The 26,080-nt window shown below is 47.9% G+C and overlaps 1 protein-coding gene across 1 annotated transcript in view; it reads right to left on the reverse strand.

Moving 5' to 3' along the window:
* Positions 1-19,301, reverse strand: part of WDR49 (WD repeat domain 49) — a 210,970-nt gene extending 191,669 nt beyond the window's left edge. Inside the window, exon 1 of the mRNA XM_088452316.1 lies at positions 19,107-19,301. Coding sequence (XP_088308442.1) covers positions 19,107-19,265 — 159 coding nt within the window. The 5' untranslated portion in view covers positions 19,266-19,301. The remainder of the gene's footprint in view (positions 1-19,106) is intronic.
* Positions 19,302-26,080: the final 6,779 nt, after the last annotated feature.

Raw genomic sequence — 26,080 nt, forward strand, 5'->3', positions numbered from 1 at the left:
ATGTTTTGGTAACTTTCTTTATTCATGACTGTGTTTTTAGGCAAAATTATGAGTGATCCCACTCCCTTGGCTGAGAAGCAACCCCACACATGAATGGTCTCAGGATACTTTACTGTTGGCATGACACAGGACGAAGACTTTTAGAGGATAGCCTGGTGTCAAGAAGGGCAGCAAAGAAGCCACTTCTCGCCAGGAAAAATATCAGGGACAGACCGATATTCTGCAAAAGGTACAGGGATTGGACTGCTGAGGACAGGGGCAAAGTTATTTTCTCTGATGAATTCCCTTTCAGATTGTTTGGGGCATCTGGAAAAACGCTTGTACGGAGCAGGAAATAATAATTTAGAATCCTAAATTAATGTCTAACATATTGCCATGCTGTACAATGCTTATCAGTACATTTTTTGCTGTTGAAATAAAAGCCAATCCTTTTAAGCTTACACTTTCGTCTGAAGACTACATCAATATATTTAACAGTTTCCAGGGGCACTTAATCTAGTCTTATCAGAGATAAGAGTTACGTGGCCAAAATGAGCAAATACCCTATATGCTTCACAATGCTACATACAGCTTGGGTGGGAGTAGGAAAGCCAATACCAGGATCGGCATTAAAAAGTCCAGGATTAACTCAGAGTCCTCTGTGCCAGGCTCCAGCACAGGCTGCGCAGCTTTCTTCAGCCCTGAGCACTAGTTCAGACAGCTCAGACGCTGCCCCTGGGACTCCAAAGGCTGTGCGACTTTGTATGACATCATAGGGGTCACACTGTGCAGCTGCACACCAGCTCTAATACAGCTGTGCCCGCCTTGAGGACCGTGTTTGGGAACCTTTGCACTAGGAGCTTGATTCAGAGTTAATAATCAATTTGCATCAATCTGCTCCACTGCATTGGGACCTTTAGCATATGAAGAGATTTGGGGGCTAATTTTCTAACCATCGGCTTTGAGACTATTTCAAAACCGACGTTGAAAATATGGTCCCCACGTCTATTACCCGCACCATTGGTGGCGGTGGGTGTCAAGTTAATGGTTAAATAATAGATAATATTGTTCGTTACAGACAGACTAAGTCCCAGCAAGCCAGCCCCGGCATGGCTGACAAAAGTTGGACACCGACTGTTTTAATATTTTATATTAAAAAAATCCCCCAGAAAACAATTAAATACTTAGCAAATCTTTGTATGGCCTCTCTTCATTCCAAAATGGAATTCAATAGTCTTGGTAAAATAAAAAAAATGAGCTGAAATCCATGGACAAGCACTGTACACTGTGTACAGTGCCACTCCAAAATGACAGGTCACTGTGGGAAAATGCCCTTAAAATGAATGGGGAAGTGCTGATTGGCTGAGAGTGGGGGAATGGTTGCTATGGCAGTGTCTGCTCTTAGCCAGTCAGTGCTTTCCCATTCATCTCTATGTCCCAGAGTAACCGTGGGTGTCCAAGTCTTGTGGTTATTTTAATACTTTCTTTACAGGCAGGCTACAGATGCCAGTAGGCCCTTAATGTCCGGGCATGCTGGCACTTGCACAAGGGCCATCATGCTTGGACTGGCTTTCTGGAACTTCTAGTCCGGCTGTAACAAACTATATTATCTATTTTTTAACCATTACCATACAGCCACTGCCACCAGCCCAGGGATTGTTGTTCTTTGGGAGGGGAGATGGACCCCATTTTAGTTATTCAAGTTATGGCACGAGGACCCCACGCTCTGTGTTTCCTGCTATAGCATTATCCCCCCGGCTGGTTCAACCTGGTGTTGGTTATAGGAAAACAGTGGGAACCCCATACCATTTTCCCCCCTATTTTACCATACCAGTCCAGGCCAAGATGTCTGGGGCAGGTTAAGGATTTTTTTTTGTGGGGGAGGGGGGGCGCACATTTTTATTTGTAACTATTTCCTTGCTTTTGCAACTAATGAAGCCTGCACAGGTCATAGTGACCTGTGCAGTGCTTCCACCAAACTTGCTTGCCTCAGGCAGGTCTATTGTTTGGGCGGGTTTGCCATCGTTTTACAGCAGAGTTTTGGCAGGTTTTAAAACCAACCATTAGTACATCTGCAGATCCTATTCAAGTCTATGTTAATAATTGATCGTTGATCTGAAGTTCTGTCACTATTTTGTATAGTAGCTACAAGATGTAAATATCTTATATTTGGTGGTTTTCTCATTGAAGGTCTGCATTTAGGGGTGCCAAGAAGAACGGGGGTAGTGGGTCATAATTGCCTGGACCTGGCATTATCTGAGGGGCTGTGGAGGAGGAGAAATATCCCTCTTCTTGTAGCACGTGCCTCATACTATTTTTCATGTTTTTTTTCTGAATTGGCGTGGCTGCATTGCATGTGCTGTTACATGAAGATAGAAGTAGATTGAGATTGGCTAAGAGAGCCAAAGCGGCTGCCGGGGACCACAATCAAATAGCAATGGGAGGCAAGTTGCTGTTTATGACAAGTCACCCATTTTGAGCAACTACCAGAAGGTACTAGTGACCTGGACTGAACAGTTACTATCTGATAGAGGTCTTAACTTTGACTACTCACTTTGTATTGCCAGATACACTATGGCAGTAACAGAACACTATTTTTCTTATTATCATCTAGATTAAATAACACAATTCTATATCGATACGTAACACCACAAAGATACAACCAAATGCGTAGTGGAGAATATAGAGGATGTAAAGATTAGGGTACACCAACTCACTATGACTAGTAATAATAAGTCGCATGGGGGAGGAGTAGGAAGCACACCATCACTCAACAAATGTAGACATAACACGTGGGCAGATAGTGATGCTGGTGGTGGTGGGGGGTGACGACAAGGGAACATAGGTACAATGACAGGGCTGTGCTAGGAGGAGAAAATGAGGTGTAATCAAAAGGGTTAATTGGGCGAGAGGGCAGTTGGAAGGTCAGATGGGCTGAGTAGTGAGTTATCAGAAGGTTTTTGTGAAGAATATTTCTGGAGGCGCAGCACCTATGGAGACCAGCTTTACACGCTACTTGCAACAACGGTAGTTCTGCCACAGCCTGCACCCACTATAATGTAAGCACACGAACAGGGAATACAAAACAGGACTCCACTGCTCTAGTGCTGGACGGTATGCTTGACAGAGTCAGTGCTGCATGAGATGGACTGCAATGATGAGCTCCTCTACAAGTTTTGTTATGTGGCCCGCCCGTGTTCCTTTATAAATATTCAAGGTAGGACGCCAAACAACTGAAAGTCGTCAGGTTGGAAAAAACAAACAAATAAAACACTAAGGGCCAAATGTAATTACCCTGCAATTTGCAGGAAGTGCTGACATTTTTGCCAATTGAGCTGCAAGATTTAAAGCAGCAATTTATTTTTTTATTTTTAAAGAAAACCCATGTCGGTCCTATAAAATCTTCTTTAATCCAGTTAAATAATGTTTACACATAAAGGGCCATATTCAATTAGCGGCGAAAACTGAGGTTTTTTTCGCCATTGGCGAAAACAGACATTTTTCGCCAAAAAAAAACAGGCGAAAACGGCAACAGGCAAAAAAAAAACTGGAGAAAAGTTTTCTCCATCCCAGACCAGGAGAAAAAAAAATACAAAATTCCTATTTTTGGCTAAAAATGTGGGGATTTCCTTCAGAACCCTTTGGACACCCCCCTAATGATAAATTACCGGAAAAAAAACTGTAAGTTGCATGCTTTGGTGAAAAAAGCCGTGCAAATTGTGGGCGAAAAAAAAAAAATAGCTGAAAATGGTTTTAACGAATTGGGTATGATATTTCGATGTGCGGTATAGATGCGTAAAGTGTTCTAAACATCGCACGCGGTCACAGCAGGTGGGTTTTTAAAATTGCGTTTTTACAACACGAAAATATACTTGCACCCATTTTAACCTACCCCCATTTTACGTGGAACAGTAATTTCCTGGAAAAAAAAAATAGCTTTCTTTTTTATTATCTTTTTCAATGTTTTCTTTTTTTTGGCCAAAATTTGCGCGCTTCTTTTTCGCCAAAATACGCAACTTACGATTTTTTTCCCGGTAATTTATCATTAGGGGGGGTGTCCAAAGGGTTCTGACATAAATCCTCCCATTTTTAGCCAAAAATAGGGATTTTGCATTTTTTTTTCTCCTGGTCTGGGATGGAGAAAACTTTTCTCCAGTTTTTTTCGCCTTTTTATTTGGTGAAAATGTTGCCGTTTTCGACAATGGCGAAAAAAAGGTCAGTTTTCGCCCCTAATTGAATACGGCCCTATGACTGTCATTAACATAATAAACAGTTGGTGAGTATATTATTCAAATTGACCCAGAGTAAAAGGGGTGGTTTACCGAATATATTTTTTTCAGTATATGTGGACTATGAACTCCGCAACTGTGTTCCCCCAGCATTCAGTGTAATGCTGATGTTTCTGTCTAACAATCTGCAGTGCTGTGTTTGCCAAGTTGGGGTTAGCTGCAGTTTGCTTTAGAATGTGACATTCTGTTTCTTCTGATTGCAGCCCTTATAATGCAGGTAACAGTCCAAGCCACACGTAATATCAAATTCTATTATCCATTACTTGGCAACCATAGAACTTAAAGCCACCAGCAACAAGAGACATCAGAATTATACCAAATTTCATGAGAAAGGATGGCTTTAGGTGCCCACAGTCCATACCAGTGGTCGAAGTGGGGCGGTATACGGCGGTATGACATACCGCCACTTCCCGGCCCCACTTAATTTTAGATGTAGAAAAGATTGCACCAGCGCTGGGATCCAGTATGGGATCCCAGCGCTGGAACAGCGGCGGCAATGTGTTAAGATGTGTCCCGCAGGGGACACATCTCAATCAGTGCAGTGGAGGTGCTGACATGTAGCCGGGACAAAGTACCTGGTCCCGGCTGCACTGTAAGCACCACGTACTGGCCGGCTGTCGGCCAATCACGAGGCTCGCAGCCGCCAGCCAATCGCGGGACTCGCGGCCGCCAGCCAATCGCAGGGCTCGCAGCCGCCAGCCAATGAGAAGCTGCCAAATGGCAGCTTCTCATTGGCTCGCAGCGGAGCCAGATAAACTGGAGGGAAGACCCGAGGATCCCGGTGGCTCCACTCCAGCAGCGCAGGTAAGAGAGAATTAGAGAGAGGGGAGGGTGTGAGAGAGGGAATAGAGAGAGGGGCAGACAGAGGCAGGCTAGCTATTGTAGGGGGTGAAAGAGAGAGGGAATCAGTAAGGGCAGGGTGTGAGAGAGGGGAGCAGGCAGGGAGAAGTGTGTGTGTGTGTGGGGGGGGGGTTAGAAGTACAATGGAGTGATATGGAAGCAGGGGCCCATAGGGGGTGGGGGGAAGATTCAATCTCCATACCCCCACCTCTAAATTACCACTTCGAGCACTGGTCCATACACTGGGAAATAAAAATGTAAACAAGAACATAAAAATGAGAGATATGGTAAGAACTTACCTTTGTTATCTCTCTTTCTTCGAAGTCCACAGGGAGACCTTGGGGTATAGCTGGATCTGGATCCACGGGCACCATGCAGTTAAAGCTTTAGCTCCCAGGATGCACTGGGTCCATCCTTCTATATAGCCCGCCCCCAAGCCACAGGCACCTCAGTTGGTAAGTAGCCAACGCCGAAGGAGGAAAAAACAGAGAGAAGGAAGATTGGAACACACAAGAACCATACTCACAGAAAGAGAGACGGAAATCCGGCAACCAGCCACACAGCCCATATGAAGCCAAGTGTGGCAGGGTGGAAGCCCTGTGGACCCTATGGACTTCGAAGAGAGAGAGATAAAGGTAAGTTCTTGCCATATCTCTAATTTTCTCTAATTTTTCTGAGGCGCCACGGCCAGCTTCCCACGAGGGACCCACAGACAGAGTAGAGTGAGCCTTAACAGATGCTGGAACAGGCAAGCCCTCCCGTGTATAAGCCTCAGAAATAGCCAAACGAAGCCATCTAGCCAGTGTTTGCTTGCTGGCAGGCCAAACCCCCCTGTGAAATCCAAAGAGGACGAATAAGGAATCTGAATGCCGAATGGAACTAGTCCGATCTACATAAATGCAGACAGCCCGGACCACATCCAAGGAGGCCTCACCAGCCAACAATTTCCTGATTAATGTGGAATTTAGAAACCACCTTAGGATGCAAACCCGGACGAGTGCGAAGCACTGCCCTATCCTGGTAAAATATCAGAAAAGGAGGACGACAGGAAAGCGCCCCCAATTCTGACACGCTCCTGGCCGAAGCAATCGCCAGGAGAAAAATAGTCTCAACCGTCAACCACTTGAAATCCACCGACTCTAGCGGTTCAAATTAAGGACCCTGTAGGGGCCGAAGCACTACCGCCAAATCCCAAGGATCCACTGGGGGAACAAAGGGAGGCTGAATCCTGAGAACACCCTGGAAAAAGGTGCGAACATCTGGCAGTGTAGCTACCCTTCGCTGGAACCACACAGATAGTGCAGACACATGAACCTTTAAAGAAGCTAGGCGTAAGCCTAGGTCCAAACCAGACTGAAGGAACGCCAAAATCCTAGAAACACGAAACAGCTGAGGATCGTAGTTTCTCGACTCACACAACTGAAAATAAGTATGCCACACACTGATAAATCCTGGCGGAGGCAGGCTTGCGTGCCTGCAGCATCGTGTTGATGACTGAGCTGGAAAAACCCCGGGACCTTAAGACGATGTCTCAAGAGCCACATCGTCAAAGACAGACGACCCAGAACCAGGTAAAGACAGGGACCCTGAGACAACAGGTCCCGATGTTGAGGCAGAAGGAATGGAGCGTCGATGGAGAGGCTCCGAAGATCGGAGTACCAAGGACGTCTGGGCCAAGCAGGAGCCACCAGCATAAGTGTGCCGCTGTCCTGTTTGAATTTCCGAAGGACCTGAGGAACTAGAGATATCGGAGGGAATAGATACGCCAACTGCAAGGTCCATCTCACTGACAGCACGTCCACCAGGCTTGCATCGGCATCTCTTGTCCTGGACCAGTAGACGGGCAACTTGTGATTGTGACAGGAGGCCATGAGGTCCACCTCCGGCAGTCCCCACTTGTCCACAAGTAGTTGAAAGACCTCTGGGTGAAACGACCATTCCCCGGGATACATGTCGTGACGGCTGAGGAAGTACACCTCCCAATTGAGGACTCCTGGAATAAAGACTGCCGAAATGGCTAGAAGGTGGCACTCCGCCCAAGACAGGATGCATGACACCTCTGTCATTGGTGCCCGACTGCAAGTGCCCCCTTGATGGTTGATGTACGCCACCGTGGTGGCGTTGTCGGACTGAACCTGCACGGCTTTTCCTTGAAGAATGTGACCTGACAACTGGAAGGCCCTGTACACGGCCCGAAGTTCCAGAATGTTGATCGGGAGAATTGCTTCTTCCGCTGTCCAGCAGCCTTGAAGTGACAGTGGACCTGTCACTGCACACCGAACCCCGGAGACTGGCATCTGTTAGAAGAACCCAGTCCGGGATCCAAAATGGGTGACCCCTGGTGAGATAAGATGTCTGAAGCCACCAAGAAAGAGAGAGGCGCACCTCCGGTGACAACACCAGCATCTGAGTCCTGATCCGGTGTGGTAACCCATTCCATTTGGATAGAATCAGCCCCTGCAGGGGCCTGGAATGGAAATGGAACTAGGCATACTCCACCATATCGAATGCTGACACAATGGACCCTAGAACCCTCATTGCTGAGTTAACAGATACCCGGTAACTGTTCAGACAACTGCGCACCCACAGTTGTAGGGAGGACATTTTTTCTGGGGTTAGAAAGATCGTCTGCTGAAGAGAATCGAGAAGGGCCCCCAAATGAACCATCCTTTGTGATGTGATAAGGGAGGACTTCCTCCAATTTATCAGCCACCTGTGCACTTGCAGACAAGCGATCATCAGGTGTAGATGTTGTAGAAGGACCTCAGGAGAGCTCACCAGCAAAAGGAGGTCATCAAGATACGGTAGAAGCCGTATACCTTGGCTCCGTAGATGTGCAGCCATGACAGCCATCATTTTGGTGAATACCCTTGGAGCCATGGGGAGGCCAAAGGGCAGAGCCTGAAACTGGTAGCGGAGCTGACGTATAGCAAACCGCAGATACCGCTGATGGGAAGGTGCTATAGGAACATGAAGGTAGGCGTCCTGGATGTCCAGGTAGACCATGTGATCCCCAGGCTCCATAGCCAGAATGATGGTATGCAAAGTTTCCATCCTGAATTTTTGTTACACTGAGGAACTTGTTTAGCGACTTCAGATTGAGGATAGGCCAATGAGACCCATTGGGTTTCTGCACCAGAAGTAGAGTAGTAACCCGTACCACATTGAGAAAGTGGAACAGGAACAATGACCCCTGCTTTCAGCAAGGAATCTATGACTCCCTGAATCTGCAAGGCCTTGGTCTCATCTAGAGGAGGACTTGTGCAGAAGAACTGTTGGGGAGTTCTGTGACAAAAGGAGAGGGCATACCCCTGAGAGACCACTTCTCGAACCCAAGCATCCGTGGTGGTGTTGTACTAGCACTGGGCGAATTGAAGAAGTCGGCCTCCCACTCTGGGATCCCCCAGAGGGAGGCCCGTCTCATCAGGCAGAAGGTTTATCCTCCGGCTTGGAAGCAGGGTGTCTAGCACTCCATGCTTGCTTCTTAGGTTTAGGGGTGGCCTTGGTTGCCAACTGCTTCGGGAAGGACTGCCCCTTGGACTTTCCCTGAGAACGAAAGGACCGAAATGCAGAGGTCCTAGCCTTAGAAGGTGCAGCTGCCGATGGTAGATAAGCTGACTTAGACTTTGCCAGGGTATCTACAATTTTGTCTAGGTCTGGGCCAAACAATATCACCCCATTAAAGGGTAAGGCCTCCAGGCCCTTCTTGGAGTCTGCATCCGCCCTCCAAGAATGTAACCACAAAGAACGGCGAACAGACACCGCTGCGGCCGAGACTCTGGAAGTCAAAAGACTGGCATTCAAAGCTGCCTCACCAATATATGAAGCGGCATCTCTCATCTGTCCCACTAAAGCTCTCTGAACTTCAGGAGCCTCCTCAGGGAAGGTATCATCTAGTACACTGGCCCAGCTTTCAATGGTTTTAACTACCCAGGAGATGGCTATGGATGGACATGCCACAGCCCCAGAAAAAGAATAGATTGACTTCAAGCAAGTCGCCACCTTCCTGTCCGTGGGATCCTTTAAGGATGAAATGGAGGGCAAAGGTAAGGTAGCACTCTTGATTAAACAGGCAGAGTTTCCCACTTTTGCAATGAACCGCATGAAACAGATAACTAGACGTTAAACATTTCTGCAGCTGGAACCTCTTACTAGGCGACTGCCAGGCCTCTGCCATGTGGTCAGTCAGCTGGTCAGATAGCGGAAAAACTGCCGAAGTCACTTTTGCCTGTTTGAAATGTGGGTATTTTGATTTAGGGACCGGAGTGTTATCCTCAATATCAAGAATGGATCGAACCGCCCATACCAAAGCTGGCACGTTAATAGACTACTTAGTTTCTACCTCCCGGACAGGGGAATCCGAGTCCGAGTCCTCCAGTAATTCCCCATCAGCCGAGTCGGACATCTGTACAGACTGTGATGACATAACCGTGCGATTAGACGCTTTCTGAGGCTTGTCACTTCAGAGCATAGTTTGAAAAGCTGAAGATGAAGCCGACAAACTCTGGACTGAACTGGACTGGAAGGGCTATAGTGCTGTGTACGCTGTCCTAGCAGGGGATCGGTCCACGCGCTTGCCTGGAGAGATCTGCGATGTGCCAGGGAAGAGGGCCGTCGAGAGACCTCAGAGGAGGAGTGGCCATAGGAGGAAGCAGCTCAGCGACGTCAGACCCGAGCGGAAAAGTGCGCAGAGCTGAGGAGCTGCTAGACAGGGAAGGCTGCCTCCCCTGGCTAGCAATTAACCCCCGGGATGATAGCTCCCGCTGCCGGCATAACTCCCTGGTGGTCTAGTGGACACACGGGGTATGCCTCTGGAGAGGGGGAGCCCGCCGCCACTGCTAGTGCCTCCGGTCTGTCCCTAGAGACTGGAGGCAAGAGACTGCATTAACCTGCGTGTCACCGCAAGCGATGACCCGCGTCTTACCTGTTCCCCCGGCGAACCGGCAGCAGTCCTGAGATTCCCCCAGAGCCCTGCTAGTACAGACTCTGGGGTCCCGTTGCGATCCCCAGATCTGTACTGGCGTCGCGGCGCCGGCGGGGTGTAGGAGCGGCAGCTTGGACATCCAATGGACAGTCCGACGCTGCCGCTCTGAAGAGTCATTAAAAGTTAAAAATAAAAATGTAAAAAACTCAAATAAGCTTAGGGGCTACTAATCAGACCCCCTGCGCGAACGGTGACCCGACTCTGGCCGGGCACCAACTTAAACTGAGGTGCCTGTGGCTCGGGGGCGGGGTATTAGGAGGATGGACCCAGTGCATCCTGGGAGCTAAAGCTTTAACTGTGTGGTGCCCGTGGATCCAGATCCAGCTATACCCCAAGGTCAACCCTGCGGACCCCCTATGGACCCTGAAGAAGAAAGGGCTTATAGGTAGTTTGGATAACAGTGAATCAGGGTGGTGCAAACACTATTGCCTATTACAATACCACCTTGCCATAATCTTTGAATGTTATGCACCAAGCCAGGCCTCAGCATAGATGTACAGAGTTGTCAGTTTCGCTCAGTGCTTTAATTTCTGCACTGAGCGTCAACTACAGATCAATACTGACAATCTCCCTTCCTTCTCATTGGTGGATAGAGGCAAGGCCAGCTCGAGGGCCGTTCAAGCACCACCTCAGTTGCCAGCACCTGGGACAGTCCTCCAAAGCCCTTCACTGTGCCCAGGCTCAGGGAAGTGAACTGTGGTTGCACTAGAGATGGCCATCGGTGTGGTTACCATCGATGGTAATATAGCAAGTGTCCATCGATGGTTACCAACTATGCAACGGTTGACCATCGATGGTTTCATCCCTGTTCTTTGACTAACTGGCCCGTGGGCCAATCAGAACCTGGGGGCAGGGCTTCGAAGGTGTCAGGGGCAGAGTTATGCTCCGAATCTCCTGGTAAAAAAACAAAACAAAAAAAAAACATTTGGTTATGCTGTGCCATAGATGGATCAAAGGTAAAAACATTTAACATCGGCCATAAACCATCGATTATTGTGAATGTTTGATGGTCGATAGCCATCCCTAGGATGCACTTGCTGCGCTAAGAGGAGGAGCACGTTTCACACACTGCTGATGTCAAGCTGGCACAAGGAGAGTCTCTGGGACTGGAAACCAGCAGCTATATAGTGAATACCTGGATCTTTAATTTTGATATTGATACCTCAGCGCTCAACCTGTATGTGATATATTAGTCTAAATAAATAAATAGATATTAATCTTTTGTTTCTTTAAAAATGTTTATTTATCAATATATGTTCCCACCATCAAAGGTTGATATAAGCTGTTATCAGACACCTACAGTGTCTATTAGCAGGTAAGTAAAGTAGAGTGACAATTCTAAGCTATATACAGGATATAAATGAACTGTTAACAAGTATTGATTGAATACATATATCAGAATAAATTAATTGCTAATTGTTGCAGAACATATATATTTGATACTATAAAATCTCCTGCTGGCACTGAGCAATTCTAGGACGTCCACATATAACATCACGGTACGTATACAACACAGACTGACATTGGGATGGGTGAATGTGTGGGAATATGTGATCTAGACAAATACAATAGTGCTATGTGTGGGTACTGGGGGTATTGGGGGGGGGGGGATGGGTCTGTATGATGTCCCGATGGTGTCCAATATACTTGGTCCAAAGAATTGTCCTGTATGGGGACCCAGGATGGTCGTTGCTGAAGCAGTGGAAAAATAGCTTATTGGAAAGTTAATAAAGCCGCTGGGGTCCGGCCGTTAACAGCCCCGTGGGTGACTTAGCCTTCCTGGGCTGCAGAGACTCCGGTCTCCCTTTTGGCGTCACGGATCAGGACAGTCACCCCTGTAGTTCAGCCGCTGAAGTCCGTGAGTGGAGCTTCCCTCTCTCGGCTTCCTGAGACGTTGGTCTCTCCTGATGCGGCGTGTTCCTTCAGATGGTTATTGTGGTGAGACCTGCTCCGTTTGCCGCGTGGTCCGCGATCCCGCTGTGATGCTTGGCTGTCAGTGTGCTGATTATGCACCTGCGGCTTGGTCAGGCCATGGCTTAAGTATTAGTTTGTCAGCGCGCTGTCCTGGTCCTCCGTCCAGAGTTAAATGCTTGATCCTGCAGTGCAGTGCTGGGTCTCTTCTGCTGCTAGTAGTGGTGTCAGTACACCAACGCGTTTCGGCTTTGTCTAGCCTTTGTCAAGGTGTATCATCTTGATCTCTTTTGGCCTCTTATAAATCCTTAATTGTTTAATTGGTCATTCCATGTAATTGGTTGTATTCTCCGGAGGTGTGGTAGTATCGTGAGGGTGACACAATGGGTATTGTTTTAACATACTGGTGGATAGTAGCCAGAATGTATCAGTGATACTGATATTCTGACTTCGATAAATATACTGAAATGTTAATTCTCTGTCCTAACATATGTAATTCAAATCCAATTATGAGGTTAATATTTTAGTTTTTATAAATATACTCACAAACTGATATATCTCTTTGTGCAAATATTATATTTGGCCATTAAGGGGATACCTTGTGGGATATTAATAATACACTACTAACTATATTCTATATTGACCTGTGTGCAGTGTTGGTGATGCAATAAATCTGCATAACCTCCAACACGATTACCTTCTAGATATCATACCCTTCTAAGCTGCTAATTGAGTTTAGTGCATATATTATGATCTTATTAAATTTAAAATGGTAAATAATAGAAGATGTTTATGAATACTGAATATGCCAAATACTCCTATTTATATATTCTTTATCTAGTGGCTCTCTTTTTATTTCTATCTTTAGATAATCTGTATGGGTACATATTCACCTAGACTGATTTTGAGTGGTTGATGTTTCGATTATGCTGTATATATAGCGAAATGTAACTAACGATTCTAAATTCTGTATGGAATCATGTAGCAGATTATGTTTTTTTTATAGTATATTTTGTATCTCTAGGTCTATGTTGAGACCATTCGGTTGTAATGTGTCCAGAGTCATTATCCATTTTATTTCTGCTTTGCTAATTTTTTTATTGTGGTCTCCTCCTCGCCAATTGGATTTTACTTTCTCAATTGCTTGAAATGTGAGCTGACTCGGATCTTGGTTATGCCATTGCTTAAAATGCTGAGAGACACTGTGCATCTCGAAACCATTTAGAATGTTTCTCCTGTGCTCTCCAATTCTCTGACTAAATTGCCTTATCTTTCCGACGTACTGTTTGCCACAGGGGCACTCTAAAACATAGATAACCCCTTTTGTTTCACATGTTATGAATTGTTTAATTTGAATGGTTTTCTTTGTTATATTTGAGGTCAAAGTTACTGTTGGTTTAGTTGTTTTATTACCTATAGTGAGAACATTTTTGCATTTTCCACAATGAAAAAAGCCTTTCGTTCTGCATGACGTAATGATTGATGTTTGTTGATGATCTTCTGATTTGATGTGGTTGTGAACCAGTTGCTTTCTGATGTCCGGGGCTTTCCTATATACTATTGATGGTCTTCATGGAAGGATGGATCTGAGTGTTTCATCTTTTAACAGTATTTTCCAATGTTTGTTTAGAATTTGTTTAATCTGTGCTGAAGCTGTGTTATATTCTGTTATAAAATAAACTGATTGTTCATGCTTGTTGTCCTTTTTCCCTTTGTATGTTAAGAAAGTTTTTCTTTCCTTTTTTAGTACTTCTGTATAGGCAGTCTCTATGGTTTTTCCATCATATTTATTTTCCAGTAGTTGTGTTTTGAGTATTTCTGATTGCTGTATGTAGTTGTCCGTGGTTGTACAGTTCCTCCTAAGCCTGGTAAATTGAGCCTTGGGAATATTTCCTAGCCATTGCGGGTGGTGGCCGCTTGTGGCCAGGAGAAGACTGTTGACATCCACGTTTTTGTAGTGGGTTTTTGTTCTTATATATATCCAAATCTAAAAATTGGACTGCCGTTTTGCTATATTGGGTAGTAAATTTGAGATTTCTGTTGTTGTTGTTAATTTGACAGATGAAAGTTTCCAGGGACTGTTCGCTTCCTTCCCACACAAACAGGACATCATCAATATAGCGCCTCCAGAGGACCAGGCTCGCCCCAAATTCATTGCGAGTCCACACCTTCTCATGCTCCCAATAGCTCATGAAGAGGTTGGCATAACTTGGGGCGAACCTGGTCCCCATCGCCGTGCCCTGCTACTGCAAGTAGAAGGTGCCCTCGAACCACAGATAGTTATGATGAAGAATGTATCTGATTGCTTGTAATATAAATTCTGTTTGTTTTGGTTTCATGTTGGTATCTTGATCCAGATAGTATTTTATGCTGTTAATACCTTGTGTGTGATTTATAATCGTATAAAGTGATGCAACGTCACACGTCACTAACCATCTGTTGTCGTTCCAGGTTAGTGCCTCTAATGCTTGTATGGTTTGAGTGGTGTCCTTAAGATGTGATAGTTGTTGAGTGACATATTTTTGCAGAAAAAAGTCGGCATATTGTGAGAGGTTGGCTGTGATTGAATCTATCCCTGAGACTACTGGTCTTCCAGGTGGGTTCTTTCTGTCCTTGTGTATTTTTGGTAGCTGATAGAAAACCGGAATTACTGGATGTTTGTTGTACATGAATTCCTTTTCTTGCTTGTTAATGATTCCCACATCTGCTGCTGTATTTAGAATCTGCAATAATTCTTTGTTAAATGATTCAGTTGGGTCTCTTTTGAGTGTTTGGTAGGTGGATTGATCGCTTAAAATGCGTAAAGTTTCTTCAATATATTGTTGTGTGTCCATGACTACAATCCCTCCCCCTTTGTCCGCCGGTTTAATTATGATCCCTTTATTTTTTTGTAATTCTTTAAGGGCTGCAGCTTCCTGTTTGCTGATGTTCTGATTCCTGGCTTGTACTTTTGTTTTCAGTTGTTGAATGTCATCCGTGACCATTTTTTCAAATGTAGAAATGAAGTTTCCTTTGATGTGTTGCGGGTAGAAATGTGATTGAGGTTTCAAATCACTATGTATATATTCTGTAGAGTTTTCTTTATCTGTACTTGTGGCTTGATTCCTTTCAAATAATTTTTTTAGGGTCAACTTTCTAGTGAATTTGTGTACGTCCAGGAAAACTTCAAACTTATTGATTTTGTTAGGAGGTGCGAATTTCAATCCTTTTTGAAGTAATGATATCCGACTGTCGGTAAGTTCCAATGTACTTAAATTGAATATACCTTTATTTTGTAAAAGATCGTGTATGTCTTCTTCTGGAGAATCTTGTCTTATTTGATGTTCTTTACGCTCTTGTTCTTGGGTTTGGTGTATTGAATTTTTCTTCCTTTGTTCTTGTTGTCTATTGCTCGTTCTATTGCAGTTTCTCCCTCCTCAGGTTCCTCTTCTGGTTTTTCTACTTGTAACGCATTGTAGGTTTCTTTTTTTGGAGTTGAAATATTTGTTTGTAGAATTCTGTTGAGTTCTAACCTCTCTCTTCTGGCTTTCTTCATTTCTGGTGTCAGGCAGGCATTTGCTCCTGCCTCTATATCTAAAAAATGGTGTCCCCATTCTTGTTCTTCCTCGGTTTCGTTGATGGTGTCAGACTGGTTGTGAGGGACAGGAATTTTTGGAATATTTGGTATTTGAAGGCTTGTGATAAGATTAACCTCCGTTAGTACCTCTTGCAATGGTTCCGATGTAATACATATAGATGTTATAGTAGTGTCTATATCGTTTACACTTTCCTCACTTATATGTACAGTAAATTCAGGATTGATTTCAATGATTTCTTGAGTGGAAATTGAACTTGTATTGTACACTGATTTTAAAGATGGTGGTTCAAGAAGCAGAGTCTTTCTATGGTTTCTTAAATGCTTCATCAGATCATCCTCATGACATTTTTTCATATACTGTTGGTATGTCAGGCCAAGCTTTACATATGGTGGTGTTTCTCTAGGAGGGTGTGTTTTCTCTATCAACTTATTCTTGTTTCTTTTTTTATTGTTATTATTTTCGTTATTCTTACTTGTTCCTGGTTTTTTAAGATGTTGTTTCTTCTTATTTGAAATCCCAAATGTGTCCCTTATAATTTTAGTTAATTTCTTATTTATGATATGTTCCTCTTGTTTTGATAATTTTTCTTTTATTGATGTTAATGTTTCTCTCTGCTGATCAGTTTGTGTTTTTGTGTCTAATGTACTGAATAATTGATTGATTTCTTTGTACAGTGATTCTAATTGTACTGTATGTGTATCAATTAATAAATCTATTAAATGTTCCGAACATTTAGTTAGTATTTTGTTCCAATTTTGCATGAAATCCTGATTGTCCTTATTATATGCGGGGGATTTTTGGATATTCAGTCCTTTGGGGATCACTTTATTCTCTTTGCACCAGTGTAGTGTGAAGTAGTCCCACCATGTTTTTGTTTCTCTGGAGAGGAGTTTGGATAATCTTTTTAAGTCCCTGTGTGTGTTCGCATCCTCCTTTGTCTTTGATTGGCACCATCTCCTGCTGGCACCATCGGAACATCATACAGACCCATCCCCCCCCCCAATACCCCCAGTACCCACACATAGCACTATTGTATTTGTCTAGATCACATATTCCCACACATTCACCCATCCCAATGTCAGTCTGTGTTGTATACGTACCGTGATGTTATATGTGGACGTCCTAGAATTGCTCAGTGCCAGCAGGAGATTTTATAGTATCAAATATATATGTTCTGCAACAATTAGCAATTAATTTATTCTGATATATGTATTCAATCAATACTTGTTAACAGTTCATTTATATCCTGTATATAGCTTAGAATTGTCACTCTACTTTACTTACCTGCTAATAGACACTGTAGGTGTCTGATAACAGCTTATATCAACCTTTGATGGTGGGAACATATATTGATAAATAAACATTTTTAAAGAAACAAAAGATTAATATCTATTTATTTAGACTAATATCACATATAGGTTGAGCGCTGAGGTATCAATATCAAAATTAAAGATCCACGTGTGAATTGAGGGTGGTTACCTCATATACCTACAACTGCCCCCACCGCAAGATTATTTGCTCTTAGAGCGCTTGTACATACATACATTAAAAATCGGATATAGTGAATACCTGCTGCTGGCTGGAGTATGACAGTATAGAGAGGGGAGGGAGTGAAAAGTACAGTGTGAGAGATGGAAGGAGGGGGTGAAAAGTGCAGGGCTAAAGATGGATAGAGGGCATGAGAGGTGCATGGGGTAAGTAAGGGAAGGAGGAAGAGGAGTAGAGATGCTATGCGAGACATTTAGGAAAGCTGAAATTAAAAACATACAGGGAAGAGGTGGTTGGACACAGAGGAGGTAGGGAATATCTTTATACCATATAAGGATGCTGTTAAAGAGAATCTAAAATTGATTTCACATTATCAAAATCCTTAAAGCTTCTGGGGTTCTAGGTGGACCCATGACTCCCGGTCATTCCATTCATTTTTCCATACCCCCACTTCTACATTCCCACGTCGACCACTGTCCAAAATTATGTTGATCTTCCCAAGATTGATATTATTTTGAGGCATGGATGGTTGGGGAGATGGGAGAAAAACTGCACAGTAAGAAGAAAAAAGAAAAAGGAAAAAGCGACAAGTGCGCAATTAACCCAGAGATGCCAGGGGACCAGGTAAGTAGATCACTGCTGCAACATCGGGATATTTAGATAGATTCTAGCAATACATAATGGGGGTCATTCAGACCCGGTCGCAAGCACCGATGTGCTCGCAACCGGGTCGATGGGTAACCCTGTGCACGCGCAGCGGCCACACTGCGCGTGCGCAAGCCCCGGAGCGAGAGAGAAACTCTCTCACTCCGGAGCTCGCTACAAAAGGGGTGACTGTCGATGTTGATTGACAGCTCGCCCGTTTTTGTAGGCGGGCCAGGGGGGTGGTTTCCAAAACGGAGGCGTTCCTTAAGGAACGCCTACCGATTTGTGGGCGGCCGCACTGACATCATCAGTGATGTCAGTGGGGAGCTTCCTGCTCCATCAGAGCAGAAAGCTCCCTGGGGCTTGCGAGTGCCCAGACCCAACCTTAGGGTCTGGTCGCAAGCCCCGATGGTCGCGATGGTGATCACCATCAGGACCATCACCCTGGTCGCTAGCTAAGCTGTGAGTGGTAACCCACAGCTTAGCTTGCGACCAGGAGGCCGCACCAAAAAAAAAAAAAAAAATAAGCGCCCGCCCTTATTCAGAGAGAGCGATCACTTCTTGCGACCGCGTCTGAATGAGGTCTAATGTCTCCAGTCGATACAAAAATCTCAAAACATCGGGCCCAAAAGATCAGGGATCGATGCCCATCCCTAACCTTGAGCAAGCGCAACTGAATATGCTGGCGCTATATATGTAACTGATATTAAATAAATAGATCCGCCAATCCTCAGATGTCCCCACAATGACTATTGTCCCACTGGCCTTATTGTATCTTATTACATCTTCCCTTAGAATGTAAACTGTCATGGGCAGGCTCTACCTCACATCTCACTTCTGTCTACTCTGTTCTCTTCTGTTTGAAATGACACCTATTCATTTTTATTCTGCCTACTTGTAATTGTCATGTATGCAATTTTGTTGTCTTGTACACCCCAGTTACTCGCCTACCGTGTCATGTTATACTTGTACACAACGGTCATCTGTTGTTTAGTATACTTATGCTCTGTTATTGCCCCTGTACAGCACAGCGTAAACTGTGTGGTACCTTATACATAAAAGAGAATAATGTTGTATAGAGCTGACGCACAGTAGTTTGGTTCGCAAAATAGTTACCATAATTTTGAAAGGAAGACCAGGAGCACTCATGCAACTAGACATATTTTGTCTCGTTTATAAATTCCTTACTAGAACATTTTTGAAATGATGATCATGCACATTTTCTTCCTTATTCACTTATGTTAATCGTTAGATTCATGGTTCTGCCACGTGCAATGCCAAAAAGTTTTCAATCTTAAGATTTCAAAAAGTACAGACGTCTCTATTATTTACTTTCAAAGCATTCAAGAACAGCAGCATTTTCTTTACTTTTACATCATTTTGTTTACTTGCCTTAAACATGTTCTGAATTTCAGCAAAATCTTTTATGCTAAGCCAATTTTCAATCGAATCCCCTGGATGTTGGCCCCCTTCAGACCCTTCCTCGCTTAGCAGAGCCTCTGCAGAAGCACTGGGCTGTCTCTCATTAAGGTAAGCGCTTTGGCTGCTCATCTCTGGTTTTAAATCAACTCTTTCGTGCGATGCATTAAAAACTGGTCAGAAGGGAATCAGCATTAGAGATCTGCATTAAAAACATTGGCTATCAATACAAATAAACAGCGTAAATTATTTAAAAGGCAAGTTTACTTCTGATAGAAGATTTGAGCTGTGGAACAAGTTTTGTAACATACCTCAACAAACAAGGAAAGTATGAAATACTTTAAGGATTCATGTGTGCAAGGTGGTTTCTGTCCAAAGATTTCCTGAGTGAGAGAGTTTACACGGACAGACGGCTGTGTAGGAATGTTTTTGTCTTCACTTCCAGGCTTCTCAGTAACTGGTTACATAGCAACTCATCATAGAGCTGATCAACATAACACAGAGCTGATAAGCACAGATTCATTTAAACTTTTAAACTTAAAGTTGTGGTGTTATTTATGGGGATGTACAGCAGCACAATGGTTACTGGGGCCAGGGGTTCTACTTCAACCAGATTGGTATCTGGGTAGAGCACATATGTTCTCCATATGCCAGGCATAGACCTAATTTCATAATCAGATATTGTAATGGTAGGTTATTTAGCTATTTAACACGCAATTATTACACACATACAATATTCATAACATTTAAAAATACAATAATGTTAAAAACACAGAGCTTTTAACTAGCAACTGAATTAAATTTGTTATCATAAAATGTGACACCTCTGCATCAGGTCTAGTTAGTTAAGTTACTGCACGGGAAAATTAGAGTTATGGTAGGCTTACCTTGATAACTCCTTTTCTTCGAAGAACAGCTCTATCCTGGTGAAAAAATAAAATAAAATGGGGAGCGACAAGAGAGCGCTGCCAAATCAGAGACTCTGGACCTTATTCAGGGTCGGTCGTAAGCGGCCGCTCGGTCATATGTCTAACGACCGCAAAACTGAAAGAAGCAATTGCATGGCCGGTCGCAACCAAAGTGACGCCCATACGTGAACAAAGCACCTCCTCTAGCTAGTGAGTGATAGCAGCTAGCGATCAAGTCAATCGTTGTCAGTCGCTGTATGTTAATTTTCTTCTGATGGTTGCGGCCGCTGGTGTTGTGTGCAAATTACATAAAAAAACGCATAGAATAAGCCATCCCCATGAAATATATTTATTCTTATTATTCTCTAATGCAAATGCAACTGAATCAATTACAAGCCAATTAGCAGTGTTATTAGCGACAACAAACGATTATTAGCTGCTTGCATTGTGTGGCACAAAATAGAAACATCAAACATAACATCAGTCACATTCAATAGTATCGATTGTACTCTGGTGCTTGAGAGAGCACTTACCCAAACTCAAGCTGTACGATCAGCCAGGCCTCTAACCTGCTCGCAGAGTGACGTTTTACTACTTCCGGCCTTCTATGTCGGTCGTAGCAGGAAATTTATGTATGCCCCTAAAACGCCCTGAAAATGGTGAGGAACGCCTGCGTTTTTAGAACACCACCCCCGTCAACACCCACAAACGGCCTCTCATGTCAATCAACTCTCGGAAGCCACTTTCTGCTCGTAAGCCATACGATCGACAACATTTTGGATCGCAAGGTCTCGTACGCACATGCGCTCAACTAACCATACGCATGCGTGGTTTGGAAACATCGGATGCATACGACCGACTCTGAATGAGGTCCTCTATGTGCAGAAGAGATAGCAAGGAGACAAAGTGTCTTCGTTGTCAACCATTTCAAGTATACAGAGTCCAGAGGTTCAAATGGGGGAGCTTGTAGCCCCTTAAGAACCAAAGACAAATCTCACGGTGCTACTGGTGGAACAAAAGGAGGCTGAACTATCAGAACTCCTTGAAAAAAAATTCTAACATCTGGTAATGAGGCAATCTTCCTCTGAAACCAGACTGCTAGTGCAGACACCTGCACTCTCAAAGTGGCCAGACGTAGACCACGGCCTAAAACCAGCATGGAAAAAAAAAGCCAGTATCCTGGAAATCCTAAACACCTTAGGATCATATTTTCTGTGGAAACATCATTGACCAAAAGAATGCCAAACCCTGTAATAGATGCAGGCTTCTGTGCCCTAAGCATCATCTGAATTACAGAACTGGAAAAGCCCTTTGCTCTTAAGAAGTTTCAAGAGCCATGCCGTCAAAGCCCGACGAGCAGGGCCGGTGCAAGGTTTCTTGGTACCCTAGGCATTTCTTCAGCCTTGCACCCCCCTCCACCCTCGGATAGCTACACAAGCCATTAAACAGTGCCCCCAGTAGTGGTCTCCCCCCCTATGCAGTGCCCCAGGAGTGGTCCCCCCCCTATTTATTTATTATTTATTAACAGTTTCTTATATAGCGCAGCATATTCCGTTGCGCTTTACAATTGGAAACATTGATAGAACAAAACAGGGTAATAACTGACAGACATAGAGGTAAGAGGGCCCTGCTTGCAAGCTTACAATCTATAGGGATGTAGGGCCTCCAGTAGTGGTCCCCCCCCTATGCAGTGCCTCCAGTAGTGGTCCCCCTACGCAGTGCCCCTTATATAAGGCCCCCAGTAGTAGTCCCCCTCTATGCAGTGCCCCTTATATAAGGCCCCCAGTAGTAGTCCCCCTCTATGCAGTGCCCCTTATATAAGGCCCCCAGTAGTAGTCCCCCTCTATGCAGTGCCCCTTATATAAGGCCCCCAGTAGTAGTCCCCCCATGCAGTGCCCCTTATATAAGTCCCCCAGTAGTAGTCCCCCCCTATGCAGTGCCCCTTATATAAGGCCCCCAGTAGTAGTCCCCTCCCCCTGTGAGGTGCCCCCAGTACTAGTGTTCCTTATATAGTGCCCCCAGTACTAACCCCTCAGTGCAGTGCCCCTTGTAGTAGTCCCCCACCTATGCAGTGCCCCCTGTAGTAGTCCCCCACCTATGCAGTGCCCCCTGTAGTAGTCCCCCACCTATACAGTGCCCCCAGCAGTAATTCCCACCTTTACAGTGCCCCCAGTAGTGGTCCCACCTTTGCAGTGCCCCAGCAGTGCCCCCCAGTAGTAGCCTCCCCCCCTGCAGTGCCCCCAGTAGTAATTGTGACCCCAGTAGTAGCCTCACCCCCACAGTGTCCCCAGTAGTCGAGCACCCAGTAGTAGCCTCCCCCCTGCAGTGCCCCCAGTAGTAGCCTCCCCCCCTGCAGTGCCCCCAGTAGTAGCCGTGTCCCCAGTATTAGCCTCCCCTCCTGCAGTGCCCCCAGTGGTAGCCGTGTCCCCAGTGGTAGCCTCCCCCACGCAGTGCCCCCAGTAGTAGCCGTGTCCCCAGTAGTAGCCTCCCCCCGCAGGGCCCCCAGTAGTAGCCTCCACCCCGCAGTGCCCCCAGTAATAGCCTCCCCCTTGCAGTGCCCCCCGTAGTAGCCTCCCCCCTGCAGTGCCCCCAGTAGTAGCCGTGTCCCCAGTAGTAGCCTCCCCCCCTGCAGTGCCCCCAGTAGTAGCCGTGTCCCCAGTAGTAGCCTCCCCCCCTGCAGTGCCCCCAGTAGTAGCCTCCCCCCCTGCAGTGTACCCAGTAGTAGCTGTGTCCCCAGTAGTAGCCTCCCCCCCGCAATGCCTCCAGTAGTACCCTTGTCCCCAGTAGTAGCCTCCCCCCCGCAGCGCCCCCAGTAGTAGCCGTGCCCCCATTAGTGGCCTCCCCCCCTGCAGTGCCCCCAGTAGTAGCCGTGTCCCCAGTAGTAGCCTCCCCCCGCAGGGCCCTCAGTAGTAGCCATGTCCCCAGTAGTGGCCTCCCCCCCTGCAGTGCCCCCAGTAGTAGCCGTGTCCCCAGTAGTAGCCTCCCCCCGCAGGGCCCCCAGTAGTAGCCTCCCCCCGCAGGGCCCCCAGTAGTAGCCATGTCCCCAGTAGTAGCCTCCCCCCGCAGTGCCCCCAGTAGTAGCCATGTCCCCAGTAGTAGCCTCCCCCCGCAGTGCCCCCAGTAGTAGCCGTGTCCCCAGTAGTAGCCTCCCCCCCGCAGTGCCCCCAGTAGTAGCCGTGTCCCCAGTAGTAGCCTCCCCCCCGCAGTGCCCCCAGTAGTAGCCATGTCCCCAGTAGTAGCCTCCCCCTGCAGTGCCGCCAGTAGTAGCCTCCCCCCCTGCAGTGCCCCCAGTAGTAGCCGTGTCCCCAGTAGTAGCCTCCCCCCTGCAGTGCCCCCAGTAGCAGCCTCCCCCCCTGCAGTGCCCCCAGTAGTAGCCGTGCCGCCAGTAGTAGCCTCCCCCCCTGCAGTGTCCACAGTAGTAGCCTCCCCCCCTGCAGTGCCCCCAGTAAATGCCGTGTCCCCAGTGGTAGCCTCCCCCCTGCAGTGCCCCCAGTAGTAGCCTTGTCCCCAGTAGTAGCCTCCCCCCCTGCAGTGCCCCCAGTAGTAGCCGTGTCCCCAGTAGTAGCCTCCCCCCTGCAGTGCCCCCAGTAGTAGCCGTGTCCCCAGTAGTAGCCTCCCCCCTGCAGTGCCCCCAGTAGTAGCCGTGTCCCCAGTAGAAGCCTCTCCCCCCCGCAGTGCCCCCAGTAGTAGCCGTGCCCCCAGTAGTAGCCTCCCCCCCTGCAGTGCCCCCAGTAGTAGCCGTGTCCCCAGTCGTAGCCTCCCCCCCGCAGTGCCCCCAGTAGTAGCCATGTCCCCAATAGTAGCCTCCCCCCGCAGTGCCCCCAGTAGTAGCCGTGTCCCCAGTAGCAGCCTCCCCCCCTGCAGTGCCCCCAGTAGTAGCCGTGTCCCCCGCAGTGCCCCCAGTAGTAGCCGGGTCCCCAGTAGTAGCCTTCCCCTGCAGTGCCCCCAGTAGCAGCCTCCCCCCCTGCAGTGCCCCCAGTAGTAGCCGTGTCCCCAGTAGTAGCCTTCCCCTGCAGTGCCCCCAGTAGTAGCCTCCCCCCCTGCAGTGCCCCCACTAGTAGCCGTGTCCCCAGTAGTAGCCTCCCCCCTGCAGTGCCCCCAGTAGTAGCCGTGTCCCCAGTAGTAGCCTCCCCCCCTGCAGTGCCCCCAGTAGTAGCCGTGCCCCCAGTAGTAGCCTCCCCCCTGCAGTGCCCCCAGTAGTAGCTGTGCCCCCAGTAGTAGCCTCCCCCCCTGCAGTGCCCCCAGCAGTAGCCGTGCCCACAGTAGTAGCCTCCCCCCTGCAGTGCCCCCAGTAGTAGCCGTGTCCCCAGTAGTAGCCTCCCCCCTGCAGTGCCCCCAGTAGTAGCCGCGCCCCCAGCAGTAGCCTCCCCCCTGCAGTGCCCCCAGTAGTAGCCGTGTCCCCAGTAGAAGCCTCCCCCCCTGCAGTGCCCCCAGTAGTAGGCGTGTCCCCAGTAGAAGCCTCCCCCCCTGCAGTGCCCCCAGTAGTAGCCGTGTCCCCAGTAGAAGCCTCCCCCCCTGCAGTGCCGCCAGTAGTAGCCTCCCCCCCCTGCAGTGCCCCCAGTAGTAGCCGTGTCCCCAGTAGTAGCCTCCCCCCTGCAGTGCCCCCAGTAGCAGCCTCCCCCCCTGCAGTGCCCCCAGTAGTAGCCGTGCCGCCAGTAGTAGCCTCCCCCCCTGCAGTGTCCACAGTAGTAGCCTCCCCCCCTGCAGTGCCCCCAGTAAATGCCGTGTCCCCAGTGGTAGCCTCCCCCCTGCAGTGCCCCCAGTAGTAGCCTTGTCCCCAGTAGTAGCCTCCCCCCCTGCAGTGCCCCCAGTAGTAGCCGTGTCCCCAGTAGTAGCCTCCCCCCTGCAGTGCCCCCAGTAGTAGCCGTGTCCCCAGTAGTAGCCTCCCCCCTGCAGTGCCCCCAGTAGTAGCCGTGTCCCCAGTAGAAGCCTCTCCCCCCCGCAGTGCCCCCAGTAGTAGCCGTGTCCCCAGTAGAAGCCTCTCCCCCCCGCAGTGCCCCCAGTAGTAGCCGTGCCCCCAGTAGTAGCCTCCCCCCCTGCAGTGCCCCCAGTAGTAGCCGTGTCCCCAGTCGTAGCCTCCCCCCCGCAGTGCCCCCAGTAGTAGCCATGTCCCCAATAGTAGCCTCCCCCCGCAGTGCCCCCAGTAGTAGCCGTGTCCCCAGTAGCAGCCTCCCCCCCTGCAGTGCCCCCAGTAGTAGCCGTGTCCCCCGCAGTGCCCCCAGTAGTAGCCGGGTCCCCAGTAGTAGCCTTCCCCTGCAGTGCCCCCAGTAGCAGCCTCCCCCCCTGCAGTGCCCCCAGTAGTAGCCGTGTCCCCAGTAGTAGCCTTCCCCTGCAGTGCCCCCAGTAGTAGCCTCCCCCCCTGCAGTGCCCCCACTAGTAGCCGTGTCCCCAGTAGTAGCCTCCCCCCTGCAGTGCCCCCAGTAGTAGCCGTGTCCCCAGTAGTAGCCTCCCCCCCTGCAGTGCCCCCAGTAGTAGCCGTGCCCCCAGTAGTAGCCTCCCCCCTGCAGTGCCCCCAGTAGTAGCTGTGCCCCCAGTAGTAGCCTCCCCCCCTGCAGTGCCCCCAGCAGTAGCCGTGCCCACAGTAGTAGCCTCCCCCCTGCAGTGCCCCCAGTAGTAGCCGTGTCCCCAGTAGTAGCCTCCCCCCTGCAGTGCCCCCAGTAGTAGCCGCGCCCCCAGCAGTAGCCTCCCCCCTGCAGTGCCCCCAGTAGTAGCCGTGTCCCCAGTAGAAGCCTCCCCCCCTGCAGTGCCCCCAGTAGTAGCCGTGTCCCCAGTAGAAGCCTCCCCCCCTGCAGTGCCCCCAGTAGTAGCCGTGTCCCCAGTAGAAGCCTCCCCCCCTGCAGTGCCCCCAGTAGTAGCCTCCCCCCCTGCAGTGCCCCCAGTAGTAGCCGTGCCGCCAGTAGTAGCCTCCCCCCTGCAGTGCCCCCAGTAGTAGCCTCCCCCCCTGCAGTGCCCCCAGTAAATGCCATGTCCCCAGTGGTAGCCTCCCCCCTGCAGTGCCCCCAGTAGTAGCCTTGTCCCCAGTAGTAGCCTCCCCCCCTG

The sequence above is a fragment of the Taudactylus pleione genome, unplaced genomic scaffold, assembly GCF_031769625.1.
Source record: "Taudactylus pleione unplaced genomic scaffold, aTauple2 ptg000037l, whole genome shotgun sequence".
NCBI lineage: Eukaryota > Metazoa > Chordata > Amphibia > Anura > Myobatrachidae > Taudactylus > Taudactylus pleione.